The sequence below is a fragment of the Dreissena polymorpha genome, chromosome 8 (assembly GCF_020536995.1).
Source record: "Dreissena polymorpha isolate Duluth1 chromosome 8, UMN_Dpol_1.0, whole genome shotgun sequence".
NCBI classification, from domain to species: Eukaryota; Metazoa; Mollusca; class Bivalvia; order Myida; family Dreissenidae; genus Dreissena; species Dreissena polymorpha.
Genome location: NC_068362.1, coordinates 8,622,603 through 8,650,102, shown reverse-complemented (window position 1 = coordinate 8,650,102; position 27,500 = coordinate 8,622,603). Strand labels below are relative to the sequence as shown.

General features: G+C 35.7%; 1 protein-coding gene across 1 annotated transcript in view; it reads left to right on the top strand.

The window, feature by feature from the left end:
• The window catches only part of LOC127842298 (uncharacterized), a 139,321-nt gene that overhangs the window by 16,658 nt on the left and 95,163 nt on the right, over positions 1-27,500 (top strand). Inside the window, exon 2 of the mRNA XM_052371729.1 lies at positions 796-1,378. Coding sequence (XP_052227689.1) covers positions 869-1,378 — 510 coding nt within the window. The 5' untranslated portion in view covers positions 796-868. The remainder of the gene's footprint in view (positions 1-795; positions 1,379-27,500) is intronic.

Below are 27,500 nucleotides of genomic sequence, written 5' to 3'. Positions count from 1 at the left end.
CTTCTATATGAGATTTCAAAGGTTGTATGCTTATTGTGGAGCATGTCAGAGTTATGTTAATAAGTGTGCTCCTTGTATCTGAAATTTCAAATGTTGTATGCTTATTGTGGATCCTGCCGGGGTTATGCTAATAAGTGTGCTCCTTTTATCTGAGATTTCAAAAGTTGTATGCTTATTGTGGAACCTGCCAGAGTTATGTTAATAAGTGTGCTCCTTCTATCTGAAATTTCAAATGTTGTATTTTTATTGTGGAGCCTGCCGGGGTTATGTTAATAAGTGTACTCTTCTATCTAAGATTTCAAAGGTTGAATGCTTATTGTGGAGCCTGCCAGGTATATGTTAATAAGTGAGCTCCTTCCGTATGAACATCATAGGATGTATGATTATTGTTTAGCCTGCCAGCGCATTATGTTTATTCGTTTTTTATTTCCATCTGAGCTTTCATTGACACATGCTTATTTTGGAATCTTCCAGTGTTGCATAAATTAATGTGCTCCTTCTATTTGAGCTTTCAAATGATGTATTCTTATGACGGAGTCTGTCAACGTTACGTTTATTAGTTAATTGCTCTTTTCATCTGAGCTTTTATAGAACCTATGCGTATGTTAGTTAGTGGCTCCTTCAATCTGGGCTTTCATAGATTGATTTCTTATGGTGTAGTCTGCCATCGTTTATTAGTGTTCCCCTTCCATCTGAGCTTTCAGAGGACATATTCTAATTGTAGAGCATTCTTATCACCCAAATGTTCTATATAATTATTACTGTGTATAATCTTGTTTAAATTATGTTTAATAGGTAACACTGAACAATGGCTTGTTTCTGTGCCAAAAGTTGACTCTATGAAGACCATTTCGTTGATGTTCAGATTATGGCGAGTTTAGCTGATGTGTTTAAGGAGAAGGAACGGTCGAACTGGCTTAAGGCATGGCTAGCAATAGACATTGCGAAGTCTGGCTTGGAGCACTTAGCTGACAACGAGGCTCAGACTTTTCACCAGCACATTTACAGCCAAGTAACATCTACTCTTAAGTCACAATCAGCTACTTGCACCAGCTGTAACACAACAAATTTACTGCGAAACCAAAAATGTCCAAACCAGATTTGTGATAAAGTTTGCCAGGAAATTATCAAGGAACATCGGTACAAAAAATGTTCTTGGAACAATACATCTGCGCCATTATGGCAAACGCACTATTGGGAAATAGCGAAATGTTACATCCAAACAGATGGATATGCTGACAAGATATCGATTCAAGACACAGACTTCAATGGAGTCGTCAGTTTTATGCTAAACTGCAAACGCTTTGATAGCAAGTTTTCTTTTCCAATAACAAAAGGAAAGCCAACCCACAACAATCCTGCATGCCTCCTGTATAAGGTAAAAACTCCAGTGCCTTCTGTCAAAAGTAGTGTATTTTCTACCAAATAATTTAAATATAAGTATTTCAGGAGTTATACGTATACATGAATGTTCAATAATGTGAAATTGACATATATAACGTTTAAATGAGCTAACACTTCAAACAAGCATTGCACTGAAATTGTCTACCGTGAACGTTGTACATAACTTATCTATTCTGAGGTTACTACAAAGGTTTTCTTTAAATTAAAAATGCTGACAGTTTTGCGGAGCTATCTTTGACGCGCTTTTTAACAATAGAGGTTTAAACAGGACGTGTTTGTTTTGCATTACACATAATATTGATCTATAAATGCTTACACAATAATTGATGTGCATGTTTCATAATGGGATAGCTGTCACATTTGCAAAAAACATAATATCAATAGATACTGTGTTTCCATAATAGGCTCGTGAAGTCCATAAAGCTGTGCGGCATTCTTCATTAATGAAAGTCACTGATGTCGATCTCCAAGACTATTTCACATCATTGAACAACCTGCTGAATGATTCAAGCTATCTCAGTCAAGATAACGTTGCCAAAAATGCTGTGGTGAAATTAGCCCAGGTAGTGTATTAGCGTTATGTCATGTCATTTAACGCCTTTCCTTGCTTATTGTAAACGAATAATAGCATAAGATATTGTGTCATGTCTTTTCACCATTAGATACTCATATGAAACGAATAAAGCACCTGCACTATAATGTTTTGAATTTATATGGGCACATACCGTTCATGGGGTGCTTTTGTGGTCACTTTTGTCTGTCATTGTTGTGCGTCGTCAGCATTTACATTGTTAACATTAGTCGCCACATTGAGTGACCAAGTTATTGAAAATTTGATTGAATTGTTACGGCGTGTTTGAAAAGCGAGCTTGTTGGGGCATTATACAGATTTTATATATCATCAAATATCGATATTTATTCTCTTGATATCTCGGCATTACAAGTAATTATACCCTTCTGGACAACATGGCTGCTAATGGGTGTGACTGTTTTATAAACTTCTATTATAAACTATGCTCACTATGACATAGAGTTAACAATCTGGTAGTAACAACGTTTACCGAGTCGATAAAAAAATTGTTGCAAACATATTTAATCTTGTAATATCCCTGCCAAGTTTGATACATGTTATGGTAGATCAAAAGGTATGGTTGTCGATCGGACAATTTGCTATAATAGTACAATAAATCTTGTCGTGGTGTAATGCATATGGTTACCGCTTAGCGACAGGGGGGGGGCATGAGTTCGATACCCACTGTGGGCGCGTTCATTAGACAATATAAGACACCAAGTACTGGTTACAGGCCCAGGAAACGGACTCGAGAGCGTTTCAATAAGCTTGAGGCTTTCGATGAAATCGACCTAAGATAAATAGGATTGAACTAACTTATTCTTGCAAAAAAGTCTTACTTTTTGCTAAATCATCGTGAAACCTGAAACCTTCCCTGGAAAGTTGTTCTTATGATATGTCAGCCGAGTTTAAAACGGTCTCTAATAGTTGAAGCATATAGCTAACAGGTGATGGGCGATTTTCAGTATATCACAAACGTGAAGTCACTTGAAATTTCTGTTACCGAAGCAGCTCAATTTAAATGGCAAACATTGTACAATCTTAAAACAGTGCAATTATTTTTTTAAACAGTGTTCTGATGGATTTGGCGATGTTACGCCTTTTATTATTACCGTTATTTTCATAAAATAACTCAAGTAGAGATGATAATACATGAACACACTAGGAATATGGGAATTTGAAACCCTGTCGAATTCGATCTTCTGCATGGTCAATAATGTTTGACACCTGGCAACCTGCAAGACGATATACGCGTAAAAAAAATCATTGTTTTATTGATTTTCTTAAATGAAAGTCAATCTAGAGGTTACACAAATGTTAACTTTATTGAAACTCAATTCAAGATGAGAATACCACCTTGAAATATATATACTCAAACAAATTCATGAATTCATGAAAATTAATATTGTATAATTCGCTTCTACATCAAGTTAAGTATTTAATTGGGATCTAAACCACACAATTATTTATGATTGGCTGTCGTAATCAATTGAACAATTTAATATGGAACTAAACCACACTTTATGAGTTATCACTGCCTTCAATATCAAGTTAAGAACATACTCATTGGCTGTCTGTACCAAGTAAAGTATCTAATGAGAAACTTAAGTGCACTGAAATACACATTCATTTCACTAATTTGTTTCTTCCATTTACTATCAGGAAAACATGGCATTGATCAAAGATTTATCTGTTTTTGTGATTAAATATAACTGTTTTTATTTGATGCAACAGTTGGAAAAAGACACATTACTATTGACTACAACAGAGATGATGTGTTTCCTGGATGCTGTTGGAACAACGTTGAAACAACACTTGAAAGGTATTGCAAAAGACGTTGTTGACGCATCAGTGAATGACCTTAGAGTAAACACAGCATTGTGCATTGATAACATTAGAGATTTTATGAGCAATTGTAAGCAAGAGCTCGCAAAACAGGCAGATATACATAAACAGGATATCGATGAACATGTCGACAGTAAAAAACAAGGCATAGACGATCACACCGGAAGACACAAACAGAGCATGGATGAAAACGCTGATAGACACAAACAGGGCATGGATGAACACGCTGATAGACACAAACAGGGCATGGATGAAAACGCTGATAGACACAAACAGGGCATGGATGAACACGCTGATAGACACAAACAGGGCATGTATGAACACGCTGGTAGACACAAACAGAGCATGGATGAACACGCTGATAGACACAAACAGCGCATAGATGACCACGCCAGTAGACACAAACAGTTCTTAGATGAACAAGCAGAAAAATGCATTAACGACATCCGAGAACAGTTTGGAAATACTACTTTCACTGAAACAACGTATAAACAGTCCTGTGAAGGTATAACAAACGTTTTATCATTTCTTATACAATTTTGAAACAGCAAGAATTTAACTTTATTCAACTGTGGGTTTCAAACAAATCGAATTCTCCTGATCAAATAAATATATTCATACACATGTTGATGTAAAAAACTAAAAAAATGTTTTGCTAAACATACAAAAAACACAAGTATACGCATAGATTTGAATCCCTTCTTTTTTTGTCTCTAATAGAATATATTTAATACGATGCAATATTTCCACATGTCAAGCTTACTTTTGGAAATGCCTTTCAATATTTCAGTTTTGTATATAATTGTTCCCCCAAAATTGAAGGCCATGCCTTTCCCCAAAATCAAAGAAAAACGCCCTGATAACAGTATAATTATTATTACACTGATGTGATTCCAATGATCATATGGCCCAAAACAACATATAAATCCACTTATGTATTATGGTATAACTTACTGATTGCATTATATGTCAGTGAACGATAAAAATCGCTTATTCATGAAGACGTGTTCAATTACATGTATCAGTATAAACACTTGTTAATAGTCTGCGATTACGATAATTAGTATTTAGCCACTAATTTAATTGTTAAGTAAATTAATATACATTAGTATAGACCATGTTTTAAACACATTCGACTCAGATTTTAAAATGTCTATTCATTGAATATTCCCAATCTCCACGCAGAGTTGTCGTTCCTTGCTCTTACATACAACTCTGCGAAAGGCTCAGCACGCCATTTTGTCTATAAAATAGCTAAAACCGAACAAACGCATTCAATGTATATTTGATTGGATATTTAAGATCGCATGCATTAAATTAAGAAATATGACTTTTAAATGTACGATAAATCGTGCAAGAACTTGCGAGTTTTAATGTAACTCTTTGGAACTATTTTATTGCCCATTTACGCAGATGGAATTATTTCACGCACTTTACAAATGTCAACAATTAAACATAATGTTTATTGAGTGACGTTAGGAATTGCTTCGACGTGTGTATGTATGTTAGTTTCTTAACATCAAGAAACCATATCAATTTTATAATAATGAATTAAGACTGGTATAAGATATCATGATATGAGATGGTTTTCTTTAATGCAGTGAATGCAATGTAACCGTCGTGCAAGAGATTGTTAAGTATACTGTAACCTCAATGATGAACGCTTGGTATGACATGAATGAGACACTTTCATAACAATAGTCCGTTGTGAGCCCAACACAGAGGTGAATGTAATGTAACCATCGTGCAAGAGATTGGAATATTCCGAGCTGCATCTGGTAAAAATCTGACCTTGTTGTCCTAGTCAACTTTGGATGAATGAGATACAGATAATCAATTGCTGTGCACAGGCTCTGCAGGGAGTAAATATATGCAATCAACTTAGATCATGAAAATATTCAAGATAACTTAGTAGTTCTCTGTTCGCCTTTATGGTAGAGTATATGAGTTTGGGGCTAAAGAAAATAATTTGACATTAATTTTCAAAATGTTTACGGATCACAACGACTTCGATATAAAAAGAACCGTTTTTAAACTCGGTTATTCACCAAATAGTCAAAAGTAAATGTATACTACTCATCCTAATGTTTGCGTCGGCGTCCTCATAATGTTCTGGTAACATTTAACGTGAAACTTTTCCATAGCATTGTTTCTACTACAGGTATTATATGGAACTTCACACATGTGTTTGCAAACATCGAATTATAAAATGTGGTATATTTGTACGAACTTGAATTAAGTATTGAATTATGCTAAATATAATTAGAAGAGTCTTTTGTTTCAATGTATGCCAAATATATTATTCAACATGTTCTCAGGATCACTTTTTATAGTATGTGTAATTTGAAGTTCACCCATAGCTAGATTCAGCAAGCGTCAATCATCAATGATAAATCAATACATTAAAATAAAATCAAAAACACACATTCTAATATCAACACCTGCAAAATTACAATTTAAAATGAACGTTATATAAAATTGAAGATAATGTGAAAATAAAAAGTGATCCTTAGCCAATATTGAGTATTTTCCATTTCATGATTTCAGAAATGCTTGGAGCTTTGACGAAGTATTACAGAAAACGTTTCTGTCATATTAATATCTTCCCATTGGATGACTGGGCTGAGGAAAAGTTACTTGATATTTATATGCCGCTGAATATACAACTTATGGCTAAGGAAAGAGGGTATTTTAAGAAAACTGGTGAACAAATTTTGAAATACAAAAATATTTTCTTATCGGACACCGAACCGAACCAACAAATATTTATTCAATGTGAAGCAGGTTATGGGAAATCTACGTTTCTTGCAAAATTAGTAACGGACTGGTGTGCTATAACATTAGACCAAACAGCCGAGACGACGCTGCCAATTGACGACAACACCACTAGATTCAGCTCTTATACACAGATGAGATACTCTAATGTCTTTGACGATTTAACGTCTCTAAAAGACTTTACATATGTCTTCCATGTAACATTAAGGGAATCAGTTGGTCAGTTTGAAATCGAAAAAATGATAAATACACAGATAGTGGACAGTATATACTCATCTGGAGAAGATCGCGGAAAGGCATACAGACTACTAAATGAGATCATGAAACGTGAACGTTGCTTGGTATTACTGGATGGTCTAGATGAATGGACCGGTACTAGAGATCATCACAACCTGCCAACACTGGCAGACGTACATAGTCATTGCGTTTTGTTGATAACTACTCGACCTTGGAAGATGACAGAAGCGAAAATACTTGACTCGCAGATTTGCAAACTGCTGCAACTTGATGGAGTTTACGAAGTGTTTGAGGCGAGCAGAAAAATCCTGGGTTGTAGGAAAGATTTTAAGGGTAGACAAGATTTAGACGAAAAACAATCTGAGTTTGAATCGTATGTACGTAAATTTTGCTTGATAGAGCACTTGTACTCCCCAATGATGTTGTGTTTGATTGTACACGCGTGGACCAAAGGAACTGAACTGAAAGGCTCTCTTTGTGAAAAATACAGCCTCTTGCTGGAATGTCTTTTCAAGAAGGCGAATATTGAAACGAGTGAATTTCAAGAGCCGCCTTATCGATGTTTCACAGAGACCCAATACATACAACCCAATATTGAACACTTGAATAGACTTGCTGAAGCGGCATTTTATTTGTTGTTTTCAGATACACAATCTCTGGTATTCACCATTAATGAACTAAAGAAATTCAATTTAGGTCAACTTGATCAAGAGAACTTTGCACGTAAGTCCGGAATTTTATCAGCGACACGCAAGGAATCTGCATTAAGATCATCTTCATCATTTTCATTTATTCATAAGAGCATTCAGGAATTCCTGGCTGCTTATCATATTGCATGCAATACCAATGTGATTGTTGACGTCATTTCCGGATACCTCAGCCGTCACAAGGATGCATATCTTGACATATCCCAGGTCTTCATCTTCCTCTGCGGACTGAACATGTCGGCTGCGAATAAGCTTTCTGGCATGATGGATGAACACGATGTTGATTGTTTGTTCTCTGAGCTAGAGAACATCATACTAGCAGGATACAGAGAAGCTGTTGCCAATCAGCAAAAGGATATTTTACTCAAACTCAGTGTGTACCATTTAGACTTTGATAACGACATGCGAGACCTGCACACCATATGGACAAATAACAAGTCCGATGTCCTGTCCATGGAGATATATTGTAACAGAGAGAGTTCACGAACAAGAGGCGAGTCTGCGTCTCAAATTGAGTTTGACCTGTCATCGTGCAACAAGCTGCAATCATTGAAACTAGATGGAAATGGCATTTTGCTTAGTGGTAATTATAAATATGATATTGTTTTTATCAAATAGTTTCCTAGTTGTGGCGTTGTGTTTGAGTTTACTCGCATGTTTATATTAATCATATTCTGATAAACATATGCAGGATTTAACATAAACAAAAGCACTTTAATAGACAGTTCACATGATAGTAAAAAAGTAAAAAAGTTAAAAACGTATATCTATTATTTCAAACAAATCAGAATACCATATTCCTGTGACGTTGATGATATTCATCAGTTTGGTGCTATCACGGCAGCAACACACTTAGTGTTAAAATCTTGAATGACTACGGTTCGTTGAAAAACATTGCCGCCCATTGGAAGGGCAATGTCCTAATAGTAAAACCATATTACCACTTTGAATGTAATATTTGAAGTCCAATCCTCATTTGGTCATGACATCAGTTATTATGATATCCGGCCCGAGCCCGTAAATGGTGGCCGTCTGTTAGGGCCGCCCGGGGGGAATGGTTTTCTTTATTGCTATAGGCAAAAAACACTCTAGAAGACACATGCATGGTCCAATCATCGGTGTTCGAAAATAGTTCTAGTCTGTTGAAAAACAAAGCCGACAGCGGTCGGGGCAGTTTTCCTTTTATAGCTATATGGAAACCTAGTTAACTCTCTTCAAGTCACATTTTATGACTGTCACGAGATATATAAGTGTAGCTTTTAATTTTTCTACATGCAGTCTTGTCACACGGATTGATGTTTCTTCTTTCTGAGGATGATGTCTACCATTACAGAAGTACTGAATCAGATAGTTATATACAATCTCCACGCAGAGTTGTCGTTCCTTGCTCTCACATACAACTCTGCGAAAGGCTCAGCCCTCCATTTTGTCTATAAAATAGATAAAACCGAACAAACGCATTCAACGTATATTTGATTGGATAATTAAGATCGCATGCATTAAATTAAGAAATATGACTTTTAAATGTGCGATAAATCGTGCAAAAACCAGCGAGTTTTAATGCAACTCTTTGGAACTAATTTATTACCAATTTACGCAGATGGAATCATTCCACGCACTTCACAAATGTAAACAATTGAACATATTTTTTTGAGTGACGTTAGGAATTGCTTTGACGTGTGTATGTATGTTGGTTTCTTAACATAAAAAAACATATCAATTTTATAATAATGAATTAAGACTGATATAAGATATTATGGTATGAGATGGTTTTCTTTAATGTAGTGAATGCAATGTAACCGTCGTTCAAGAGAATGTTTAGTATTCTGTAACCTCAATGATGAACGCTTGGAATGATCATGACATAAATGAGACGCTTTCATAACAATAGTCCGTTCTGAGCCCAACACAGTGGTGAATGTAATGTAACCGTCGTGCAAGAGATTGAGTTATATATTGATGTAGTTTTATGAGATGATGATGATGATGATGGTGGTGGTGGTGATGATTCTGATTATGATGATGATTATGATGATGATGATAACGATGATGATGATGATCATTATGATGATGTTGCTGCTGATGCTGCTGCTGCTGATGATGATGGTTGCGAACATTTGTTGTTTATCTTGATAAGCTGTTTGTAAACCAAAGCGAAATCGAAAGTGCCCTAGATTGAACGATGATTTACGGTCACCCATTAAAATATCTATATTTTAAACGAGAATGTATTTTTCATTAGTATTTTAAATGCCCTTGATAAATTCAATATTCGCTTTTAAATTTGTATAACGATGAATTATGAGTACATTCCCGAATCTTAATCAAGTATTGCATCGCATCCCGAAAATCCGAAATAAACATGTGTTATTGCAACAAACATATACATGTAACGATTATTAATGCCCGCAAGTATTGCTTCCGTGTTCATTAGAAAAAATATTAATATTAAACTTTAAATAATACAATATAAACTGTATATAGAATAAATACCTCTCTTTACTTCTGTGTTCTCAATCCGTGCCTGCACACGTGAAATAGAAAGTATCGTTATAAAGGGTTTACTAGGGTATTTCCATAAGCGCATTCGGTAGTCATTACTTGTAAACAAGTATTGAATTGGTTTGTGTTATTTATACCAAGCAATTAAAAAGACCAGAAATTCCCTATCTTAAGATTTCAAAACAGGATTTTTCCCATTTTCAGGAGTTTTCGCGCTAATTTTTGCGAATAGTATGGTACTGGTAGTTTTCAAAATTCGGACAAAAAATCGCTGTGATGTTGTGTGGTATTATGCTGATAGCTTGAGATGGATTACAACCCAGCTGTTTAATGATGTTGAATTAATCTTTTTAAATATTGCAATTACTTCAGATACGTACATGTATTAAAAAAAAAACATTGTTTTAAACCAAGTAAAACATGAAGAACTTTTTAAGATTAATATTATTTGAACTCTCCTCCAATATACATTTTGTATATAATTAACTCTAATTGGAATTTCTCAATTTTATCAATAATTAATTCACGTGTGGCTTACTGACCATTGTTTAAAATTTTTTTTTGCAGGATATGTAACCAGCTACCAGCTAACTAATTTATCCTCCATAAATTAATCTTAGGTTATAATATAAGCATATGTAATAAGTGTCGAGAATTGATTTCAATTATCAAAAGTTTGACATAATAATGCGCATAGGAATGAACTATTTATGTTTCATAAACTAACTTTTATTCTTCTTAAGTCCTTCTCAGAATAATTTAGTATTGTTAATGTCTCAAGTGATTGCCTTAGTGCTCAAGAACCTCGTGTTTAAAAGAGTGATTAAATGTTGATATTTAACTTTGAATTAATGTTTTTATGAAATAATCTTGCTCAGCCATTTTTTACCAAAAATTAATAATAATGCTCACACTTGTTGTCTGAAATAAGTTGATTCATTTGCAGCTTGTGTGATCATTTCTCTGCTCATCGTTGTGCGTCGTGCGTTGAGCGTCCGTCTTAAATATATTCCTTTCTCCTATCTTTGTAAACTTGGTCAGAATGTTTTTCCGACAGATTTGTTGGCCAAGTTCGAAACCTTGTCACGTTAGTATAACAAAAAGGGCACTAGGTCATATTTAAGTAACAAGCTTTTTCTACACTATGCAAGTTATATATATACTCCAATATTTATGGAATTTGGTATTAATATTTGTTTTAATAATGTCTCGACCTGAGTTTGAAAATGGTTCCCGACTGTTGAAAAACATGGCCACAACAGGCGGGGTAATTTTCCTATTATGGCTAAAGTACGACACAGAAAGTGGCATTTAGTTTCTGGTTTTCATGAAAATTTGGTCAAAACATTTGTGCTAGTGATAGCCCGGATGACTCGAATATTGATCCGGTGCGTTGAAAACATAGCCGCCAGAGGGCATGGTAATATCATTCATATGACTAAAGTAAAACCTTTTTCACACATTAGAATTCATATGTTTAGTCCTAACTTAATTATTCGTCAAAACATTCGTTCTTATGATATATTGTCAGCCTTCAAAGAATGATATGATAATGATTTTCCGGTCATATTGAAAATCATGACCACCTGTGGGCGGGGCAGTTTTCCTTAAATGGCTACTGTAAATCATTGTAAACACTTTAGAAGTATATTTTACGTCCAATCGTTATATACGTTTATCAGAAAATGTGTTCAATGTTTCTGCGCCACATTCGGAAATTGGTCTGGTTCTTTGAAAAATATGGCTCCAAGAGGCGGGACGTTTTTTTAAAATATGACTATAATGTTACTTTGTTAACATTCTAGTAGTCATACATGTAGTGTGAGTTCAATCGTCATGAAATCTGGTCCGAACATGTTTCCTAATGAGTTCTTTACTTAGTTGCCAACTGGGTTATTTGAGGTGAAAAACTAGTTCACCAGGTTAAATTTAAGAAAACTATTGTAAACACTAAAGAAGTCCACATTTTAAGATCATATCTGCATGAAACTTTGTAAGAATATTTGTTCGAATGATATCTTGCCTTCGAAAAACACTGTCCTAGAGGGCAGGGCGGTCGTTATTATACATCAACTGTTTTAAGTCATTTTTAGTGGTTTCGCCCCTCGCGTCCCAGGTGAGCACCTAAAGGCCCATGGCATTCTTATATTTTGTTTGAATACCGTACATATACAGTCTTATTATATGATTAGAATACGGGAATAATATAATAATACCTTATTTGCAGGGAAATGGTTCGAAATCCGGACCCTGACAAGGTCAAAGTATTAATACCATGAATACTTATCAACACTAGCAGCGATTAACAATAACTAAAACATAATCTGCATGAGCAAACAATGTCCCTATCATCACATTTTACCTTACATCAGCAAACGATTCTAATTTTTTACCAAACACTGGTAAATAAAATAATGTGCTCATGTGTGTTGTTCATTTTCGGAATCAGTGTTGCTTGACAATTATGAAATACGTGCAATAACTGATAAAACCTTTAAAATACTTTAGTTTTTATCTGATGAAACATAGGCATTACGTGTATAGGATAACTTGATTATACACTTATAATTGAAAGCATATCATGACAAGTAGGTTATGCACAATAAATATATATCTTACTAAAGTGCTAATATAAATTACAATACTATTTAAAACATTCGAATATAACATTGATATTTGTATTAAATATGTGAAACCAAACTATACAAAGTTAATACGACATTGAAATATATTGGGTTTTGTTCTGAACATTCATTAATATAAATGTATTAATTCTTAACAAATTAAACAAATGTCAACAAATGTAACCACATTACATTTTTTTATTATGTAAGTATTTTAAGTACCTTGTTCTGTGAATTCAGTTATTTTTTCAGAATTTGCAAGTACGTCAACGGCAGAACATCTGGTCGGGATTGTTCTAAAAAGTGCAGATCCATCCCAGTGTGCAGATACTCCTCCATTACTGCCTTCTATAAAATACATTGAAATGAGCAATGTCACATGTTCCTATACCAGTCTACGCTGTCTGTTCCGCACGCTGCTGACTCTCGATCACGCGTTGACGTTTGACCTGCAATCGATCTACATTAAATGTGCTGAGGCAGCAAAAAGAAAAATAAGGGCAATTTTACATAAAGATGTAAACAATTCCTCCATCGTAAAAACCAAAAATGACAATCCCTATTTGTTTAAGGCTCTGCATGGTCTGAATGTCAAGAGTCTGAGTCTGAGTATTAGGGGGAGAGGTTTGAACGTGGATCATGAAGAATCGCTGTCGCAGTCACTATCATCGCTCACACAGCTGAAAACGCTTAGTATGAAAGTGAATTATGACAGTCCCAGACTGTGGAAGGCTCTGCATGGTCTGAATATCAGGAGTCTGAGTCTGAGTATTAGGGGGGGAGGTTTTAACGTGGATCATGAAGAATCGCTGTCGCAGTCACTATCATCGCTCACACAGCTTGAAACGCTTAGTATTGAAGTGCTATATGACAGTCCCTCTTTGTGGAAGGCTCTGCATGGTCTGAATATCAAGAGTCTGAGTCTGAGTGGTTTGTTGTACGAGCAACATGTTGAGTCTCTGTCGCAGGCACCATCATCGCTCACAAAGCTTGAAACGCTTAGTATTGAAGTGAATTCTGACAGTCCCAGACTGTGGAAGGCTCTGCATGGTCTGAATATCAAGAGTCTGAGTCTGATTATTATGCATGGAGGTTTGAACGTGGCTCGTGAAGAATCGCTGTCGCAGGCACTATCATCGCTCACAAAGCTGGAAACGCTTAGTATTGAATTGTTGTATAACAGTCCCGGATTGTGTAAGGCTCTGCATGGTCTGAATATCCAGAGTCTGAGTCTGAGTGGTTTGTTGTACGTGCAACATGTTGAGTCTCTGTCGCAGGCACTATCATCGCTCACAAAGCTTGAAACGCTTTGTATAGAAAAATGGTATAACAGTCCCGGATTGTGTAAGGCTCTGCATGGTCTGAATATCAAGAGTCTTAGTCTGAGTGGTTTGCTGTACGTGGGACATGTTGAGTCTCTGTCGCAGGCACTATCATCGCTCACAAAGCTGGAAACGCTTAGTATTGAAGTGTTGTATGACAGTCCCGGATTGTGGAAGGCTCTGCATGGTCTGAATATCAAGAGTCTGAGTCTGAGTGGTACGTGTGAAGGTTTGGACGTGGATAATGACGAGTCGCTATCGCAGTCACTAGCATCACTCACACAACTGGAAACAGTTACACTGTATGTGAAGACATATAAACAGATAGAGCTACCTCAATCATTGAAGTATTTAAATATATATTGTGATGGTTTGCTTCCATCCAAAGTTCTTGAACTGGTGGACACACTGCCTACATGTACTCAGAGAATTGAAAGTAATCGGAAATTGTGTTGTTCTTTACTTTAGAGATCTTAATTGTCGATTACATACCACTTGAGGAATACACTGTCATCCAACAGGAACTGCAGACGCGGAAGAATGTTACAGTGGAGAGATTCCAAATATCAGACTGGAAACTTGAAACCAATTTTGTTATACAATGCGAATAATTCAACGTTCTGTCTTAATTAACAATGACTAGAATCGTACTTAGTCGTTTGAGATATCACTCATGTTTATCAACTATGTATTTAGGAATTGTATATAGTGTATAGTTGAATCTTCATTAGGTTAGTTTGTTGTCGTTTCTTTACCAAAATAAGGCGTGATATTGATAAATCTGTTTCACTGCAACACAGCTTCACTATTGAAGCAAATCCACTTTTTATTTTCGATTTTGCCTCTTATTTGAATAAATATGACGAGCGTATTGAGCGTATTGACAAGGTTTTGGGCAACAAGCTGCACAGATCTAATACCTGAAATCATAGTAAATATTTTTAAGAATTGGTATTGTTTAATAATACATTTTATCTTTTGACGTGTGTATTTGCTCAATGTTGCAAATTAAAATTTGAAAAAAAAACAACACAAGAGTCCTGGTTTTGGAAACGATAATTGTAAATTGAAGCAGGTTTTCGCATTGTGAGATAATACAAAATAAAAAAATTAATGTGTGTGCCCTCGTAGAATCAAAACAGATGCCCGAACACAATTGTAATGTTTTGACAAACAAAATGCACTCAACTTTAACATACTGTAAAACTTCAGTAGTTAAAACATGCACGGTGTATTTTATTTAATTAGTAAATAACGCATGATATACCTTTTCCGTATGTATATATTAGCTCTTACAATGTTCAAGCCCTTATCGCATGGCATACTTGTTCTATATTGTTCATTTCAATATGTTTTACCTAATGAACCAAAGTATTAATAATAAGTTATATGCACAAATAACTCCACAAACATTATCATGAGAGCAAATCGTGTAACCATCCTAAGTCAGTAAATCAACAACCTCAACAATACACGATACACGACAATACAGAGCACATATGAATTTCGCTTTAAGAAAACCGGGCTTAAAGCACGTGCGTAAAGTGTCGTCTCAGGGTAGTCTGTGCAAGCTTATCAAGGATGACACTTTCCCTTTTGACAGGATTTTCTTTTGATAGAAACTTGATTATTTTTTTCATAAAAGTACATAGTGCCGTCCCTGATTAGCATGTGTCGACTTTACTCTACAATACTAAAGGTTCATTCATTCAGCCCCGTTTTCACAGAACGATGCTTATATATGTATATACACATCACGAAATATAAAATAGGCAAATTCTACTTCTGTTGCAAAAAGCGAAATTTCCAATGTAAATTAGTTTGTTCAGTTAGAAAGTAAGCAGTACATGTTTTCACACTTAAAAGAAGCAGGTTATCGAAATGTGAGAACTGTGAGATAATACAAAATAAAAAATGCATCTGTGTGCCCTAACAGAATGAAAACAGATGCCCGAAATCGATTGTAGTGTTTTGACAGACAAAATGAACTCCACCTGAACAGAATGTAAAACTAAAGTATTGACAAAATGCACAGTGTAGTTTATTTAAGTATAAAGCACATGCTATAATTACGTATACCTTTAGCGTAGTTATATATTAACTCTAACAAAATTCACGCCAGTATCGCATTTCATCACCGTTCTATATTTTTATTTCAATATGTTCTATTAATACTCTGTTTCATGCAAAGAAAACTCCAGAAACATGATCAGGACAGCAAATCGTGTTATCACTCATAAGTCAATTAATCCACCGCCTGAACAATACAAGACAGTACACAGCACATAAGAGTCGCGCTCTAGGAAAACGGCGCTTTTATTTATATAGTTTAATGTAGTAAAAATTATTACAATACTTCACAATTCTTCTTTTCCGTGAGATAATTATCTAATACCAATCTTGTATTTCATATAAATTGATATTTTGTTACAATTTATTCCAATACAAAAGTAATTGTGAGTTTTGTATCGTGCCTCTTGTGAGATTAGAACTCGCGCCTACAAAAATTGCCTACTTCAATAAGCAGATAACGGCACTACGATGCACATGCGTGCTGCGGTCCATCATGTACATTTCAATCATAATGAATTTGCTACAGCTTCTAATTTTAACAGGCCTACGAAAATAATTCTCAACTATAACTTTTCTTATGTAATTATAACCATAAATATTAATTTGTGTCCTTACAAACACGAAACATTATTCTTACTTATCCGTTTAACAATTCATATGAACAGAAAATATTTTACCGTATTTATCGTCATAATGCGAATTTAATTTTAAGCGAGGCTGTTGTCGGAGAAAACCCGAGCTATTGTCATAGCCAGCTCGTCGTCCGCCGTCCGGTGTCCGCCGTCTACCGTCCGCCGTCCGCGTCGTGTCAAAATCTTAAAATTGGCCATAAGTTTTTAAATGTTGAATATAGCAACATGATATTAAGCATGCATGTGTATCTCATGGAGCTGCACATTTTTAGCGGTAACATTTCAAGGTTACATCATCCTTCTAGGTCTAGGGTCGAAAAAACAAAGTCAAGGGAAGTAATAAGCTTTAAATGGACATAGTTATCTGACCTGCCCACGAATTTATTTTTGTTAAATAAATCAAAGCGGCGCAGTAGGCGGCATGGTGATTCTGACAAACACATTGTGGTAAAAGGTCAAGGTCAAGGTCATCCTTTACGGTCTAAGGTAAAAAAACAAATTTAAGGGGAGTAATAAGCTTTAAAGGGAGATAATTAATCAATATTTAACATAGCCACTTTATATATTTGGCATGCATGTGTATCTCATGGAGCTGCACATTTTGAGTGGTGAATCTACAGTCACGGTAGTGGCTTTTAGTTATTTGCTACTAAAAATAGATATTTGTAAGAGGCAATTATTTTCAAGGGAAGTAATTAATATAATTATAAATTTCATATTATATATTTCCTTACCAAGAATTGAAGTTCTTTTCACAGTTACTGTACAGATTTCAAAAGATTTTTTAAAATGATAAATCATATTTTCTTTGATGTTCATTACATACCTGTGGACTTATATCCATAGATACATGATCAACTCTGGCTAAAATGAAAAAAAAACGAAAAAAACACTATGGCTATGATCTCTTTTAAACCACAGGCCTTGGTTGTCAGTTATATCTGACATGGTCATTATTGACTGTGAGACCCTCCTCTCCCCACCCCTCCTGGTATTATTGGACAAAATTCAAGGGAAGTAATAAGCTTTAAAGGGAGATGATTTCTTTACCTGCCAAATGATAAATATAAATTTTATTTCAAAGCGGCGCAGAAGTGGGCATTGGGTTTCTGACAAACACATCTCTTGTCGGGTCACTAGGTCAAAGGTCAAGGTCACTGTGACCTCTTAAAAAATCGAGCGTAGCACCCGTTATGCGGTGCTCTTGTTTTTAAAGGCTACCGACGTAGTGTTCGTCTGAATCTATGGTGTAATAAACACAGAGTCTTAGTTAGCTATGAGGTCAAGTAAGCTAGAAATAAGAACAGATTCGAGGGCTGAAGAGGGGCATGAAAGGCAATCAATATTAGCAAAAAGGCAATTACTAGATAAAGATCAATCTCCGCACAGACTTGACGTTCCTTGCTCTCACAGAAAATCTCTTCTATAACAAGAAAACCTTACCAGATTTGGTAGTATTTTATTTTATTGTTTTAATATTATAATATGAAAAAAAGTATCATTTCTTTACATTTTGCAAATAGTTTATAAGTTAAGGCTCCTAACGAAAAAAAGAACTAGCGTAAACAAGCAAAAATAACAACAATACAATTATAGTTCTACGTGGCAAGGCTATCATCACGTGGTAGGTTATGAAGGCAGGGATTTGATCCAGCTAAGCTGGTTCCCGTCAAATCTCTACGCGGAAGTTGGATAAATATATACTGTAAAATCATTTATATTCGTCGGCATGCTATTTTGTGAGACTTTTTTTAAATACTTTTGTGTGGGTTTTTATTTCGTAGATTTCTTATTTTTCAAAATTTGTTTACTATTTGAGCTGTCCGATGTGTTTATTTTAAATTCTTAGATCGCCTAACCCAAAAATTCTCGAACATTAATATCACACACATAATTATGACTTAACCGGAATGCAATACTGGATCCGTTTTTATAGTTTTTCCATACATTCTCTTCATCGTTAAATCCGATAACTTTCGTACTTGAATTGCATTGCAACCAGTCCGAGATTTCCCATACGGAAGAGTAGGGAACTGCCCAAGAGCCCCGCAACTTTTAGGTGCCCCATGAGACCGTTACGAAAGCTTTTGTCCTAACTAACTAAGCCTTATCTAATGACTTAACAAAGCAAATTAATTTATATCAATGATATGTTCAGATTTAAGACTTGACACTGTTTAACCGAGTGACACTAATTTATTTTTTGAAAACCCGTATTGTTTTGCTTGAGATTTCGTTTTAAAAATGTCGCAGGTTGCTCAAACTGGAGCAGAATGTTGGATTTATTTTTTATAATAACAGTTTATATTAATAAAAGGACATTGTCACATGTTATGTCTTGCCAGCCTTGGTATTGCATTGCTAATTTAAAATGTTCAAATCGACCGGGTACTGGTGTTCAGGCAAACACTTGGTCGACAGTTTTATTGCCTATAGGCTTTCACAAAGCTAGTCCGACACTGATTGAAACTGTATCAGTGTGTTAAATAGTTTAGCACTTTCTTACGGAATACTGTTAGTGCCATCGTGGTAACACATTACAATCAGGAGCGCGACAATGCGACAGTGCAAAAGTACGATGGCGACAATGCGATAGTACGATGGCGCCAGTGCGATAGTGTGATGGCGACAATGCGATAGTACGATGGCGACAATGCGACAGTACGATGACGTCAATGCGACAGTGCGACAATGCGATTGCGACAGTGCGATAGTTAGTTTGCGACAAAGCGAAAATACGATGCCGACAGTACGACAACGCGATAGTACGATGGCGACAATTCGAAAGTCATATCATACTGTCGCCATCATTTCATCGCATTGTCGCCATCGTACTATCGCGTTATCGTACTGTCGTCATCGTAAAATCTTATATCGCCACCTTTCTATTGCACTGTCGTCAATGTATTGTCGCTCTGTCGCATTGTCGTCTATCGCTTTTCTGTACACATGCACATATCTTATTTTTTCCTAGATGGAGCCACTTTTAAAAATACTTTACATTGCATCAATACCCAATCTACAACGTAATAATAATTTGATTTCATTATAACTGTAACCTCTTTCAAAGTACATCTTAATAAAGTCATCTATTTTTGTTTTTGCAATACAAATATTTAGTGTACCGCAAGGCGATAGTCGTCAGTGCGATAGTACGATGGCGACAATGCGACAATGCGACAATGCGATAATGCGATAATACGATGACGACAATGCGACAATCGATGGCGACAGTGCCAAAGTAACGATGGCGACAATGCGACACCATGATGTTGACAATACGAAATTACGATCGCGACTGTGCGGTAGTACGATAGCGACAATGCGCTAATACGATGACGACAGTACGATGATTATCGAATTGTCGCCATCGTACTGTCGCGTTGTCGCATTGTCGCCGTCGCACTGTCGCAGTGTCGCCTTCGTACGATTGCATTTTCGCCATCGTACTATCGCACTATCGCATTGTCTCCCTCTAGAATTTAATGTGTAACCACACTGGCATTAACTGTATTGCGTACTTTGTTATTAAGATACCATTGTTAAAACGCATGTGAGCAGCACTCTGTGAACGAGGCTTAATGCATGCGGGTAAAGTGTTCTCCCAGATTAGCCTATATAGTCCACACAGTCTAATCAGGGACCACACTTTTCGCTGGTATTTTTCGCATTAAGTCCCTACTTGGCGGAAATTATTTTTTTTGTCGAACGTTTTCGCACATGCGTTAAGACCGTTTTATATTACACCATATTTATCTTCACTTTGATATCACATGACGCGTATTTTTTTTCATATAAATTACCCCGAACCGTAAACCTTTCTTTTTTCCGACACTTAACCTCTTTTGTCTTTTAGGTGAAGTTTACTTATCGTTTGCTGATAAATTATGTTAAGGTTTCAATCATGTTTGCAACATTACATTAAATTCATTGGATTTACCGATGAAAAAATGTTCAATGGAGATTATGCAGATTTCTGCATGTCATTCCATATGTTTTATAAATGTTAATAGGGAATTATTTAGAAAGCAGTTAACAACAAAAACGTTTGGCAATGTAAGTACAAAACAAATGAAGTTGTTTGGCTAACAACTAAATTTATAACTTTTCACCCTTTACACATTGGTCCACATAGAATATTTTAACGTATCGGTCTCGGCATCAACAACCGGCTTAGCTTAAAACAAACGTTTTGCATTTTGCATCGCTCACGGAAAACTGGGCTTAATGCATGTGCTTAAAGTGTCGTTCCAGATTAGCCTTTGCAATCCGTACACGGATAACCAGGACGACACTTTCAGCCCAAAATGGATTTTTGTTTAGAAGAGCCTTTCTTTAGAAGAAAAAAATCCAAAAGCGGAAAGGGTCGTTCTTGATTAGCCTGTACGGACTGTACATCTAGCCTGGACTGACTGTTAACGGACATGCACTTAGCCAAGTTTTTGCATAACGACGCTCCTTTTACAATGAAGCCAGCAAGTGGCACCAAAATGGCGGAAGATTACGTGCTGGTGTCCGAATTTGTCCTGCAGTTCTTGAGCGTTGCACTGGGGTTTGGTTTCATTGTGATGTACCCGGAATTGATAAGCGTGTTCGACGCCAAGAAGTCCGAGGTCGCACTGATTCAGGGCTTGTATCTGGGCTTTACTACATGAGGTAGTGAGTGACCATCTATTTTAGCCGCGATCTGGGAAAACGTGGCTTAATACATGTGCGTAAAGAGTCCTCCGAGATAAACCTGTGCAGTCCGCATACGTAATCATGGACGACACCTTCCGCTTTTACGATACTTTTCGTTTTAACGGTGAAAATCCATTAAGGCATAACTTGTCATCCCAGATAAGCGTGTGCAGATTGTAAAGGCTTGTCTGGGACGACACTTTACACAGCCACATTTTATCAGAACTTGGCTCATTTACAAAACATGTCTCGTTATCTACAAACATGTATGTATTTTATATGCCCGTTCCATGTTGATTTTTCGGGTCCATATATACACGCTTATGTATGTTTGAACATGTATGTTGATAATTAAAGGGAAAAGTGAAGTTAAGTTTTTTTTAATCTGGTTAGAAATAAACAGTATAATAGCTTTTGTCTGAATTTTGGGAAAGAGCATAAACTGAAACTGAGAAAACAATGAGAAATTGCTAATGGCTTCACGTTAGCGAAATTCTTTTGTGGGAAAAGGTATTTAAAATACTCCTGCTTAAGAAAGATAAAAAAGTCCCGATAATGTGTCAATTATTTTACTTTTACATCAGGATGTATCTTGCCTCACTTATACTTGTGTTTTAATTGTATAATTATATATGTTGTATATAGGAAATATATATATTTTAGCCGTTAATTAAAAGACTAGCGGATTGTATATAGGCAATTGGTCACTTGCCGTTAATTAAAGACTAGCGAAATGTATATTGGCGATTGTTCAATTACTGTAAATTAAAGAAAACTTGTTTCTATCCTGATCATGTGGTTTGGTTTTAGTTTTACACATATGTTGTAGTAATCAAACAATTTGACCAACACATTTTATTCTGGTTTATCAAAATTAATTGATCAAATATCCGACTGACTCTGCCGTGTATGCCGTGATAATAAGAATAACACATTCGCAAAAACATTTGGGTTATTAGAAAAGAGCAATACCATACTACTGTCAGGTATGCATAAATACAACCAGGGAGATATACTAATACTTACAACAATGTGATATAATAGTATTTAACAAATCGGCTTAAAACGAATGAGCCGAAAAACCATTCTAACACAATCCCCTAAAACGAATAATCCGACAAACAATTATTACAAACATGATTTAAAAACAAATGATCCGACAATCTATTATAACGAAAATTAGCCGACAACGTATGTTCCGACAAACTCTTCCATCTGTTTGTTTTTGATCGACATTTGTGAATGTCTCTGATACAAAGGTACGGTCCCGGCCGGCTATTAATGTGTTTTATCGTTTTTTAGTATTGAAGAAATATACGTATTTTATTCGTATTGGATTGTGTTTACAAGTCATTCTTTGGACGTTTACGATACAAGGGTACGGCACCGGCCCGCTATAATCGCGGGGTTGATCGTGTGCAGCGGTGGTCTGATAGCAAGCTGCTTTGCGAAGGAGTTGTTGATAATAGTGGTGTGCACCGGCGTCATATCCGGTAAGTATACCTATAGAGCTCCCTTATGTTGCTAAAACTAGACATTGTAGCTCGATTGTATAGAAAGCTTTAAGCTTGTTGTGGTCATATAAGATTAGTTCAATCATAACGCTTGTATAAATCGGTGAATTTAGTTTTAAATAATTTTAGATAGATTGTTCCGAAAGCTGTTACCTTATTGTCATTCAATAGAGTCCGTTTCCTGGGAAGAATCAGTTCTAAGTGTTGATAGATGAAATCTTTAAAATTCACCCAGATTGGTGATCGAACCTAGAATGTCGTGATAGTCAGGGGACACCACATACACTACGCCACCGCAACCTATTAAACCCGATGTTTTTAAATTGGTCAGTTCCTTGTACCGGTGTTTGACAATCGTGATACATCGGCTATCTCCGGTCTCCTCCTTTGTTTAAGCAATAAATCGTCTAATAAGTGCGTCATTTGATTGTAAATTGTCAAAGATAAGATAACACACTTTGTTATTAATCCATGCGCTTCGTACGAGTTGTTCTCCTTTCAGTGTAAGCATCAATTTATTTGCATAACGAATAATCGGATACACTGAACTAAACAGAAACTAATAATACGTCACACCGTTTGACAGTCTATTTTCAAATAAGGGAAAATTGCATATCAGGTTAGAGACGAGACCAGATAAGTTAAAAATCAAACCAAACGACTCAAAAGGTTTAACGTCCCGGTCCCGTACTTCTTTTTATACTTAAGAATAGTGTGATACTCAATAATACTAGCCAATGTTTTTCATACATTCAGGCTAACTCTGGTGCTTATATCATTAACATATTGTTCTTAATAAAAAACTTATATAATTAAATGCATTTAGTACTACGTAAGACTTGACTTTCAAGAAGTTTTAGTACGTGACAGTTTTAGAATATTCTTCTTTGAGACGTATGTCCTAGAATCGGTTTGTGAATACAGTCCCGGGTTACGCAACTTCAAGGTATTATTCAGTACAAAGGATAGGACAATGTGCTGTGGTTATCTGCTGGCCATTAGTGAGCCGATTGTTCTTCACTTATCTTTATATTACATAATTCTTGTCATAAGAACCGGGGTCTAATGCCATAAGCGGCCACCGTTGCTACAGACCTGACTGCAGGTATGACAAGAATATGTGGGTGCTCAGCCGCATATGACATAAGACCCGTTTTTGCATGACGCGGATAACATGTTGACCAATAGTACCAATGTATAACCAATAATAACATGTATGGGATGTGTTGTTGTTAACTTGCGTCTAACCAATGAGCACATTCTGTGAAAACATGGTTTAATGCATATGCGTAAATTGTCGTTCCAGCTTAGCTTCCTTTAAACGAAAACTGCCATAAAAGCGAGCAGTTTCGTTCCAGATTTACCTGTGCATACTGCAAAGGCTCATCTGGGATGACATGTTGCGCACATACATTAAGCCAGTTTTCGCATAACGCGACTGAAATACTAACTGGTATGGGGATGTGAACTTGCTACCTCGCGGCCTTCAGTATACACCCTGCGGCATGATTATTCTTTGTTCCAAAGAGTATTATTTCACGGCGAAGGAAGACAGTGCAAACAGTACGTTATCAGAGTAAATGATAATCGTAACACTTCGTTCATCTCCGGAGTCTCCGTAAAGAGTGCTACGTTATGCAATAAAAAGCCGGTTGGGTCCAGAGTGAGTAAATGGAGGCGGAAATAGATGAAAGATTTCCGGATAATATCGATCATCAAAATCGTCCTATTTTAGCACTTAATCTAATTTTTGAAAGTTTTAAGTTTCATGTCATTATAGTATATTCCTTTATAAAATATTATTATGTTTGTGTCTGCACTTATCTATTTCCGTTTTAAGGCTCATTAAAGGTTATATTGTTGTTGCGTTTTTGTCTATTTCACTGATTTCTACTATAATAATGCACTCCAACGAATTTTTTTTCACACTTGAAGTTTTGTACAGCGGGGATTTCGGTTATAACAGGGATTTCGGTAATTACGGGGATTTCGGTATTTCTACACACCGGCAAACAGCGATGTTCCTAAACTGAATATTTGTAAACAAAATTGACTTGGAGGACACTTTATTTGGAGCTCAAAAACAAGTTGCATTGATCATTTTAATGGAAATATCCAATAGCATATAGATATTGTTTATTGATAACGTTGATAACGTTTATAAATAAAATATGCAAAACTTATTTTAAAATCGGTAATAATTACAGATCGTCACTTTTTATGAGCCATTGAGATACTTCTGATGATACTTTCGAAAGGTTATAAGGTTATAAGGTCGAGTCAGGCAGAAGGCGGGGCTTATTAGGCATCGCTGACCTTAAAAATGACATCGTTGTTAAGGGCTAATATTCACATAAATATGTTACGTTTGGAATAGTTACTACAATACCCAAGAAATGCGAAATTACGGGGTGTATAACGGGGAATACCTCATTGAGTCCCTTTGTGGGAAAACCGGGTTTAATGAACGTGCGTAGAGTATCGCCCCATAGAAGCCAGTGCAGTCCGCAGAGTCATTTCAGGGACAACACTTTTATGGTAATTGTCGTGTAGAGGAATTCACTTTGAAACGATAATCTTGTCTAGCGGACAGTATCGTTCAAGATTAGCGCAATCATTAGCTAAGCTGTGACGAGGCTTCGAGTACATGCATTAAGCACGGTTTTCCCGGAGCGCGGCGCATATATAATGGCAATCCACATTTATAGCTAGTGCTACAAAATTGCCTAGAACATATCGCCTTTTTTGAAATCCAATGGCATATTGCTTTTTACACGAAACAGTCAATTAAGTCAATTAAAAGATGGCAGAGTACTTAAATCCAATTTTCATCTTGAAATGTACATCCATACATATGGAGGTACCATTTTTGCAAATTGTCAATTGTGTTTGTACGTTTTTAATATGTTATGTCTTAAATTACCCATAGGCGGTCAACCATCGTGTGATGTAACCCTTTGCAAGGATGTCTTGATATGTTTTCTGCCGACCGTGTGATGTTACTCTTTGCAAGGATCTCTTGATATGGATTCTGCTGACCGTGTGATGTTACTCTTTGCAAGGATCTCTTGATATGGATTCTGCTGACCGTGTGATGTTACTCTTTGCAAGGATCTCTTGGTATGGATTCTGCTGACCGTGTGATGTTACTCTTTGCAAGGATCTCTTGATATGGATTCTGCTGACTAACTTTTTGCTGATAGCACTCACTGGTCAGTATTTACAGGGACATTTGCACAGTTTTCTTATTTCTTGTGAATCAAATGACATGAACTATGTTTATCAATAAATCGATAATGTTGCTATAAGTCGTAACTAATTATAATGGCAAGAAAAAGGGTGTATTAAACAGTATCGCTGACCCTTGGACGCATACCCTGTTGCGAAGCAAAAGCGAAAAGCATTATCACTGCTCTACGCAGCCTTTCGTTCTAATGAGCAAACATAAATGATATAGTAATAATTAACGTATTTTCAAAATAATCGATCAAAAGCGTTACACACGCTTTATTATTTTACCGATTTCGAATGATGTGTATCCGTTAATGAGCAAATGTTTTAAACATGTTTCTTCGTCAAGAGCGTTATTTCGCTTATTTAAACATAAAGCATACATTTTTTGAATATATTGCAATTATTTTTAAAATTGTCATTTAACCAAATTCTGAACTAGTCCCTTTATCACAAAAACAAAGGGCATGTACATATATCGTACACTTTCGAACACACGTATATATTTATAATACTAACTTACTTCATCATCATAATCGGCAAAGCAAAAGTTGCACATCATATATCACACATATTTAGTTTTCCATAATGAATTAATGCCATATGTGCTTATAAATTCTTTAAGTTCTAGACAGAATGGGCTACCGACACATCAACTTGGTACCGAAACGTATCGTGGTAAGATTTTCATCAAAAAACGCATCAAATATAAATATGCGGTTCGAATGATTGGACAGAAAACTGCATCTTTCTATAATGCTAGCATTCCATATACTTCAAGAATAACAGACTTACATTGAACGTATGTTATACATTAAGATGGTACATACTAGTATCATATGATCGTTTGAAGTATAATTAATATCAAAGTACATACATGTGCTGTATTCAAATTCTTCCTACATGATATTTATTCTGCAAATTGCACCATACATATATAAAAAGACAGAGCATGTGCTATATAATATGTATTGATTTATAAACACGAATTGATAATGCACTACGTATATATGCAATTAACTAGATAACAAACATTTCACGCGCGTGGATAAGCGACTTACAACTGAAAAGCAACCATCAACGATTCAACCTGTGTTTTCAATTAAATTTTTTAGAATCCTAAATGGCCAATCTTTATTTTCGAAAAAAGGATAAACGCTAAAAATCGTTTTTATTTTTGAAGGCTCAAATATGTTTTTGCTAAAACTGCAAGACATGATCATGAGTGTGACGGTCTCGGCGTAAAAAAGTTTGTATTATTTTCATTTATTGAAGTTGGCAATATTTGATTTATGATATATTTATATTTAAAATGCAGTATATGTTAATAATGGACATTCCTTTTTCTTCGTTTAAAGTCATTTGTTGGGTTAGATTGCATTA